At 27.3% G+C, this 10,000-nt stretch overlaps 1 protein-coding gene across 2 annotated transcripts in view; it reads right to left on the bottom strand.

Moving 5' to 3' along the window:
* Nucleotides 1-10,000, bottom strand: part of LOC144979911 (zinc metalloproteinase nas-6-like) — a 55,588-nt gene that overhangs the window by 28,975 nt on the left and 16,613 nt on the right. The window contains exons 4-6 of one of the 2 annotated variants that reach the window (XR_013646795.1): nucleotides 9,765-9,821; nucleotides 3,078-3,168; nucleotides 1,310-1,398 (exon numbers count right to left, since the gene is read on the bottom strand). Coding sequence is in view for 1 of the 2 variants with exons in the window: in XM_078927175.1 (XP_078783301.1) it covers nucleotides 1,310-1,398; nucleotides 3,078-3,168; nucleotides 6,424-6,480 (237 nt within the window). In the remaining variant the exon portion in view is untranslated. Of the gene's footprint in view, nucleotides 1-1,309; nucleotides 1,399-3,077; nucleotides 3,169-6,423; nucleotides 6,481-9,764; nucleotides 9,822-10,000 lie in introns of both variants that reach the window. The other variant, XM_078927175.1, reaches the window with a different exon arrangement.

Here is a 10,000-nt window from a genome sequence, read left to right as displayed (position 1 = left end):
AATAGGCGATTCTGGTAATTTGTGACCGACCATTTTAATCTGGAATATGTTTTGAATACTGTCGGTTCTCAAATTGAACGATTTTTCAAAAGATGTATCATTATGGTTTGGATATATTTAGGCATCAAAATCTATTTTTGATAAATCAGGATGCCTGCATGAAAAAAATAAAACCTGTACTGCTACGTTTTAAGCCAAAGAATGATAAGTACGTGCCATGGTGATTTATCACTATTATGCTGTAGTAATATGGGTTTTCCATACAAACTAAATGCTATAATATATAGTCTAAAACGGCTAAAAATTGAACTTTTTTTCTGCTCGTTATAGCAATGAAATCAATTTATAGCATATGTTTCATTCGGACATAAAACAAGTCTAGACAAATAGATGACAGTGATTAAAAAAGTACGAAGTAATATTAGACGTGTTACCAGTGATGGTGGTGGTGGTGGTGGTAGTAGTAGTAGTAGTAGTAGTAGTAGTAGTAGTAGTAGTAGTAGTAGTAGTAGTAGTAGTAGTAGTAGTAATAGTAGTAGTAGTAGTAGTAGTAGTAGTAGTAGTAGTAGTAGTAGTAGTAGTAGTAGTAGTAGTAGTAGTAGTTGTAGTAGTAGTACTAGTAGTAGTAGTAGTAGTAGTAGTAGTTGTTGTAGTAGTAGTAGTAACAGTGGTAGAAGTGGTATTGGTAGTAGTAGTAGTAGTAGTAGTAGTAGTAGTAGTAGTAGTAGTAGTAGTAGTAGTAGTAGTAGTAGTAGTAGTAGTAGTAGTAGTAGTAGTAGAATAGTTTGTTGTTGTAACGGAAGATGTGATGGTATTAGTAAAGATAGTAGAAGTGGTAGTAACAAGAAAAGTAATGATGCTGGTTTTAGAGGTATGGTTATTAATGATACAAATAAATAAAACTATTTTATAATAATAAATAATAATAATAATAATAATAATAATAATAATAATAATAATAATAATAATAATAATAATAATAATAATAATAATAATAATAATGATAATAATAATAATAATAATAATAATAATAATAATAAATAATAATAATAATAATAATAATAATAATAATAATAATATAATAATAATAATAATAATAATAATAATAATAATAATAATATAATAATAATAATAATAATAATAATAATAATAATAATAATAATAATAATAATAATAATAATAATAATAATAATAATAATAATAATAATAATAATAATAATAATAATAATAATAATAATAATAATAATAATAATAATAATAATAATAATAATAATAATAATAATAATAATAATAATAAACATATACATACTGAACTCGGTGGCAATTGTGTATGGGACGGTTTTGCCGGGCCATTTATAACTTTCATTTCGGAGACCAACTCCTCTCTTTTGAGGACCCCTAAAAATTTGAAATGAGAAAATATTTGGTAATGGCAAGATATCAAATTACTAAATATTTATCACTTTGAAGAAAAATGGTTGGCTCATTAGAAGGATAATTCTTAAGAAGATTTTAAAGCTGGCTTTTGATATACAGTCTAAATTTGACATTAATCTTCTTAACGTGTGATGTCAAGGAAAGGAACTTAATTTTGTTAAGAATTATAACGACATTCGATGAAAAATATGGTTCAAAAGAAATAAGACATGATATATATTGGCTTGAATTGATGCTCTGTGCTTCCTGTAGTGTTGGTACACATACTAATGATAATGATATTAATATATATATTTATATATATATATATATATATATATATATATATATATATATATATATACATATGTATGTGTGTCTGTGTATGTATAATTATATAAAGAAATCAAATAGACATTGAAACCACAAATTGTTTCATTCTAAATTTCAAGGTTACAGAAAACGAGCAGATAATTCAAAACATCGAATGAGCCTTTACTTAAATTCTCTCCCCACATCCAGAAAAATTGAGTATCACACTAGTAAAAGCCCCGTTTATTAGGCGTCACGTGTCATCCTACATGTTAAGGACCTCATATTTTCATTTTTTCTAAATGTCACTTTTTCACAAATTGCTGAATATAATCCTACAAAAATATCTATTTCACCGATGAAGAACATAATAATTCTGTGATTGAAGTGTTTTCAGAGAAGCATGTTGGTGTGATATTTGATCCCACTCTCAAAATTAATCAACATATTAATGACATAATTAAAAGAGCAAACAAAGTGGTTGGAATTATAAAACAAAGTTTCTGCCATTTCGATTTGTACTATGTTTTTTTACATTATTTAAGACTTTAGTGAGACCAATTTGGAGTATGCCAATTGCATATGGAGCTCGATGTGTAAAAGACAGTCTATAGTCGTGGAAAACGTCTAAAGGTGGGGGGGGATCAAATTGTATTATCTGGCTTATAAGGAGATTGGGACGCATTTCGCTTCCTTCCTCAAAGAACAGAATACTCTGAGGTGATATAATTCTAATTTTCGTGACCGAACATAAGATTGACAATTTCACCAAATATGTCGTTTTGATGTCCAAACGAGATTGGGTATTTAAAATGTTTAAAGATAGGTGTTTGAGCTCAATACGTGCCACTCTTTAATTTTCAGGACAGTAAATATTTAAACTCTTTCTACGCCTCCTCAAGAACTGTTAGAAATCTCAGCGTTTGTAAGGAAATAGAGCACCTTAAGATTAAATTCCATGAGTAATTTATGTTACGTTTAATCATTGATATATTAATCTATGTCTTTCTAATGGTATATCAGATTTTGTTCACTGTGATAAGGCACCAAAGGCTACACGAATTGCCTAATTTAGCTCTTATTATGTATTGTATTGTATTGTAAAACGCACTGAACACTTTTTACGGACATGTCTTGGGAGTGGGAGGGGGGGGGGGTTGTTGGGTAAAATCAAAGTAATTATGGTGACCACTTGTACTTAAGTCAGCAGGTGATCTGTTCATGATCTCAAATCGCGGCTGATAGGATTCATCTCCATTTGGCAAAAAACATGTCGATGCTCTACTCAACCCTTTCTTATACATTCATTAGTCTTAGAAACTCAGAGAGCTATCAATCTCCAAACTTACGTGTTATGTAGAGCCTCATACTCTTCCCTGGTGTGTGCTATGTCAAATTCTGTGAAATAGGCTGGTTCACTCGCAATGTTGGGGTCAGCATCTAGTGCATTTGTATGCAAAAGAAAGGTAATATAAATGTTTCAGAGGAGGTGGGTTAACTATATATATATATATATATATATATATATATATATATATATATATATATATGAAACTCATATAATAAAGATGCTTGTTATGCGTCATAACCAGTGGAATATAATGTACCAACACAGAAAACTATTCGTTACTTTGAAAGTTTAAAGTCTGATTGATAAAATTTATTCTTTATTTTTTAAATGGTTGAGGTTCAACACTGTTCCTTACAGCCAATGTTAAAATTTTCACAAGCACAAAATACTTACAAATCTAAACAGTATTTAACTAATTTTACATATTGATATACGAGTAACTTCCCAACCTTTTTTTAATTACTGGCAGTTTTATTGGCTGTTAGTTAAAATGGTTGTTGAGTACATCTGCTGGCGTAACCACTAGTCTTTAATTTGACCTTTGGCCTCGAGATCGCCCCAAAAATCATGAAAAAAAATATAAAGCTCAAACTTTGGCCGCCGTCACAGGACCAATTGAAGTTCATTGCTCAAAAGATTTCTCTGAATCTATGTTAATTTCATCAATTCAGTGGTTACTAAGCAAAATATATGGATGCGTATTCGTAGTAGCATTTTTTTCTCTGTAAATGTCGAGGATTAGGCATAAATAAATACGCACCGATGTCGCCTGATTGCCTTTGCACCTGGCACATAAAGAGTTATCTCTCTTCGGTTTGGAAAAGCAAATATTTTGTAAGCCTTGAACTAATAAAAAGTACGGTAAATGAAATTTTAAATTATATTTATATTTTGAAAATATAATTTCTATTTGAATTTACTTTTCTTTGTCATTTTACTTTGTATTCTTTAATTGATGTATCTTTAATATTTCCTGACATGGTCTTCACACATTGAATTATTTTACTAAATAAAAGAATAAATTGTTTCTGTGTCATCTTATGTGATTGTCATGGTAAAAAATAATGTTAACAGACAATAAATTATGAAATTTAAACTGTGACAACAATGAAACCTAATTCTTGAAATTTGTATCTATAAGTTTACTTAAAGTTGGATAGTATAAACACAACGATTGATTTAATAATCGCACCGCATATTTTCCAAATCAAAGATATTGGATGGCATTCTCAAATGTAGATGACATCTGTAGATCTCCCATTTTGCTAAGAATTTGCCCGCTCTGCCTGACTAATCAAAGTGGACAGCAAAAAAGATTCTTCTCGATCTATGTTAATTTCCACAATACGGTATTATAATATTTAAAATAGATCAATGCATGTTTGCAATAGCTTTTATTACTCCGTTAACTAAACAGTCACTGACGTTACTAGGCCATCATCTTTACTGTTCACATAAAGCATCTAACTTCTTTTTTTTTTTAAATATAAGTTTTGAACTACAAACAGTAAGTGAATTTAACATTCAAAACTATATTCTTTTTTTTTTTTAAATATACATCTTTATTTATATTTATCTGATTAGTCAATTTAATTATCATTTTAAAATGTATTTACTAATATTTGTATCTTTGTTTTCTTACATTGACTTTATACATTAGCAGTGGCGTGGCATGCTTACAGTATAAGGAAGGTGGTGCCAGAATCAGAAGAAAATGACTAAAAACATGCTATATTTGTAAATACAAAAGAAAGAAAAAAAATTTTAAGAAAAAACTTACTCAAATAGGTAAAGGCTGTATATACAATTTCTCAGTTTTATTATTTTTAAAAATTCCGTAATCCATTTTTAAAAGGTGGATGTGGTGCCAGGCACCAAATCAACCAATATAGCCACGCCCCTGTACATTAGATTATTTTATTATTTCATGAGGGTAAATGGTAGCGTCTGCGTGGTCGTTTAAACGCTGCCTAAGTTCGCCAGGGTATTCTGATCGGTAATTTGACGTTGGGAATTGTTGTCTGACCGCCCTATTGTCAAATGTTATTGCACCCACCTATATAGGGAATAAGATTAGCGGAAGTTTGCGTCCCTTGATTGGACGTCACCCATAGTCTGTGACGTCACCGGCGGAAAAGTTATTAGAGAGAGAACGACCTTGGTTGAGCGAATCATTGTGCAGTCAATGTTTGTGCCGTGTGAAGAAGTTGTGTAAAAATGAAGTAGGCCTAACCTGTGTTCGATGTAATGATATATCTACATATGTTTAAGCGGTTGTAAGTATGTCGTCTAAGAATGTTATGTATCATTTTGTAATAATTTGCTCAAATATTCTGTAAGCGTTATTATCTTTTTAAAATTTATTTAAGGCATTATTATTATTATTATTATTATTATTATTATTATTATTATTATTATTATTATTATTATTATTATTATTATTATTATTATTATTATTATTATTATTATTATTATTATTATTATTATCATTACTATTATTATTATTATCATTATTATCATTATTATTATTATTAATATTATTAAGATATTCGTTGGAAGATGTCATTCGTTTATAACAACAAAAAAACACCTAATTTAAAGAACTGTGACATATTGGAATAATTTATAATATGAGGTTAAAAAATGTTAATTCATTTCTAGTATATTGAAGAACGCCATTAATAAAGAACTTACCAACATAATCTTTGATTATGATAATTATTATTATCACTATCATGTTGAGTACCTACATTATTATCTATGTTTTACCTTTATCTTGTGTTAGTATAAGATTGTTGTATTTATTCACATTTGTATATGATAAGGCATTCAATAGTGGTCTTTCAGCCTCCGTAACTCTTAATGATTATGACATGACGTGTTATAATGTACTCATTATCATTCGCTTTCCTCAAAAATTCGTCAATTGTAAGTTCTTCATTTTCATTTTCCAGACGACAGAGAAAAGAAGAGACCAAACACATATACAAAACGTTTGTTTAATAATGAAGATAAAGGATAGTCTAAATCCTAGGTAAAAATAAAATTTGTGACATCAACAACACAAGGAACATGGAAAATCACAGATCAAAAATTGTTTCTTTAGAGTGACGATGAAAAACGAACAACAAAAGACGTATAAAGCTGTTTTGTTTTATATTTGTTTTTAAGTGAAACAAACAGCATACAGTAAAAATTGGATAATTTAAAAAATAATGAAGATATAATAATAGACATGTAGTGACTTTTTTTTTTTGGGGGGGGGGGGGGGGGGGGGGTTAAATTGACCTAAAGGAAAAGGGGACAGAAAAAATAACATGGATAAGAAGTTAATTATTACTCACCTTCAGATACTTCATAGAGGATCTCGGCTTCCTTCGGAGGTGGGACTTTTTCATCAACTAGAAAATAAAACAAAGAAGGGTCAAACATATGAAATAAATAATGTTTTGCTTTGTTTTTGTCTTTGGCAGTAGAGACAGCAAAACTAGAGATAGTCAAAAACATATATAAGACGTTGTTTTGGTAAAAGTGAAGACAACAGACAAAATATATAAAAGTAATCAATAAATAAACAGATAAATATATAAATTAATATAGCTAGATCAAAACATTTTCATTTATTGATCCAAAACTGGATAATTACCGGCGGAAAAGTTATTAGAGAGAGAACGACCTTGGTTGAGCGAATCATTGTGCAGTCAATGTTTGTGCCGTGTGAAGAAGTTGTGTAAAAATGAAGTAGGCCTAACCTGTGTTCGATGTAATGATATATCTACATATGTTTAAGCGGTTGTAAGTATGTCGTCTAAGAATGTTATGTATCATTTTGTAATAATTTGCTCAAATATTCTGTAAGCGTTATTAACTTTTTAAAATTTATTTAAGGCATTATTATTATTATTATTATTATTATTATTATTATTATTATTATTATTATTATTATTATTATTATTATTATTATTATTATTATTATTATTATTATTATTATTATTATTATCATTACTATTATTATTATTATTATCATTATTATCATTATATTATTATTATTATTATTATTATTATTATTATTATATTATTATTATTATTATTATTGTTATTATTATTATTATTATTATTATTATTATTATTATTATTATTTATTATTATTATTATTATTATTATTATTATCATTATTATTATTATTAATATTATTAAGATATTCGTTGGAAGATGTCATTCGTTTATAACAACAAAAAAACACCTAATTTAAAGAACTGTGACATATTGGAATAATTTATAATATGAGGTAAAAAATGTTAATTCATTTCTATTATATTGAAGAACTCCATTGATAAAGAACTTACCAACATAATCTTTGATTATGATAATTATTATTATCACTATCATGTTGAGTACCTACATTATTATCTATGTTTTACCTTTATCTTGTGTTAGTATAAGATTGTTGTATTTATTCACATTTGTATATGATAAGGCATTCAATAGTGGTCTTTCAGCCTCCGTAACTCTTAATGATTATGACATGACGTGTTATAATGTACTCATTATCATTCGCTTTCCTCAAAAATTCGTCAATTGTAAGTTCTTCATTTTCATTTTCCAGACGACAGAGAAAAGAAGAGACCAAACACATATACAAAACGTTTGTTTAATAATGAAGATAAAGGATAGTCTAAATCCTAGGTAAAAATAAAATTTGTGACATCAACAACACAAGGAACATGGAAAATCACAGATCAAAAATTGTTTTTTTAGAGTGACGACGAAAAACGAACAACAAAAGACGTATAAAGCTGTTTTGTTTTATATTTGTTTTTAAGTGAAACAAACAGCATACAGTAAAAATTGGATAATTTAAAAAATAATGAAGATATAATAATAGACATGTAGTGACTTTTTTTTGGGGGGGGGGGGGTTAAATTGACCTAAAGGAAAAGGGGACAGAAAAAAATAACATGGATAAGAAGTTAATTATTACTCACCTTCAGATACTTCATAGAGGATCTCGGCTTCCTTCGGAGGTGGGACTTTTTCATCAACTAGAAAATAAAACAAAGAAGGGTCAAACATATGAAATAAATAATGTTTTGCTTTGTTTTTGTCTTTGGCAGTAGAGACAGCAAAACTAGAGATAGTCAAAAACATATATAAGACGTTGTTTTGGTAAAAGTGAAGACAACAGACAAAATATATAAAAGTAATCAATAAATAAACAGATAAATATATAAATTAATATAGCTAGATCAAAACATTTTCATTTATTGATCCAAAACTGGATAATTACCGGCGGAAAAGTTATTAGAGAGAGAACGACCTTGGTTGAGCGAATCATTGTGCAGTCAATGTTTGTGCCGTGTGAAGAAGTTGTGTAAAAATGAAGTAGGCCTAACCTGTGTTCGATGTAATGATATATCTACATATGTTTAAGCGGTTGTAAGTATGTCGTCTAAGAATGTTATGTATCATTTTGTAATAATTTGCTCAAATATTCTGTAAGCGTTATTAACTTTTTAAAATTTATTTAAGGCATTATTATATTATTATTATTATTATTATTATTATTATTATTATTATTATTATTATTATTATTATTATTATTATTATTATTATTATTATTATTATTATTATTATTATTATTATTATTATTATTATTATTATTATTATTATTATTATTATTATTATTATTATTATTATTATCATTACTATTATTATTATTATTATCATTATTATCATTATTATTATTATTATTATTATTATTATTATATTATTATTATTATTATTATTGTTTATTATTATTATTATTATTATTATTATTATTATTATTATTATTATTATTATTATTATTATTATTATTATTATTATTATTATTATTATCATTATTATTATTATTAATATTATTAAGATATTCGTTGGAAGATGTCATTCGTTTATAACAACAAAAAAAACACCTAATTTAAAGAACTGTGACATATTGGAATAATTTATAATATGAGGTAAAAAATGTTAATTCATTTCTATATATTGAAGAACTCCATTGATAAAGAACTTACCAACATAATCTTTGATTATGATAATTATTATTATCACTATCATGTTGAGTACCTACATTATTATCTATGTTTTACCTTTATCTTGTGTTAGTATAAGATTGTTGTATTTATTCACATTTGTATATGATAAGGCATTCAATAGTGGTCTTTCAGCCTCCGTAACTCTTAATGATTATGACATGACGTGTTATAATGTACTCATTATCATTCGCTTTCCTCAAAAATTCGTCAATTGTAAGTTCTTCATTTTCATTTTCCAGACGACAGAGAAAAGAAGAGACCAAACACATATACAAAACGTTTGTTTAATAATGAAGATAAAGGATAGTCTAAATCCTAGGTAAAAATAAAATTTGTGACATCAACAACACAAGGAACATGGAAAATCACAGATCAAAAATTGTTTCTTTAGAGTGACGATGAAAAACGAACAACAAAAGACGTATAAAGCTGTTTTGTTTTATATTTGTTTTTAAGTGAAACAAACAGCATACAGTAAAAAATTGGATAATTAAAAAGATAATGAAGATATAATAATAGACATGTAGTGACTTTTTTGGGGGGGTTAAATTGACCTAAAGGAAACGGGTACAGAAAAAAATAACATGGATAAGAAGTTAATTATTACTCACCTTCAGATACTTCATAGAGGATCTCGGCTTCCTTCGGAGGTGGGACTTTTTCATCAACTAGAAAATAAAACAAAGAAGGGTCAAACATATGAAATAAATAATGTTTTGCTTTGTTTTTGTCTTTGGCAGTAGAGACAGCAAAACTAGAGATAGTCAAAAACATATATAAGACGTTGTTTTGGTAAAAGTGAAGACAACAGACAAAATATATAAAAGTAATCAATAAATAAACAGAT

This window comes from Berghia stephanieae, chromosome 9 (assembly GCF_034508935.2).
Source record: "Berghia stephanieae isolate SIO BIC M18660-M18661 chromosome 9, UCSD_Bste_1.3, whole genome shotgun sequence".
NCBI lineage: Eukaryota > Metazoa > Mollusca > Gastropoda > Nudibranchia > Aeolidiidae > Berghia > Berghia stephanieae.
This window is presented reverse-complemented; position numbering and strand designations above follow the sequence as displayed.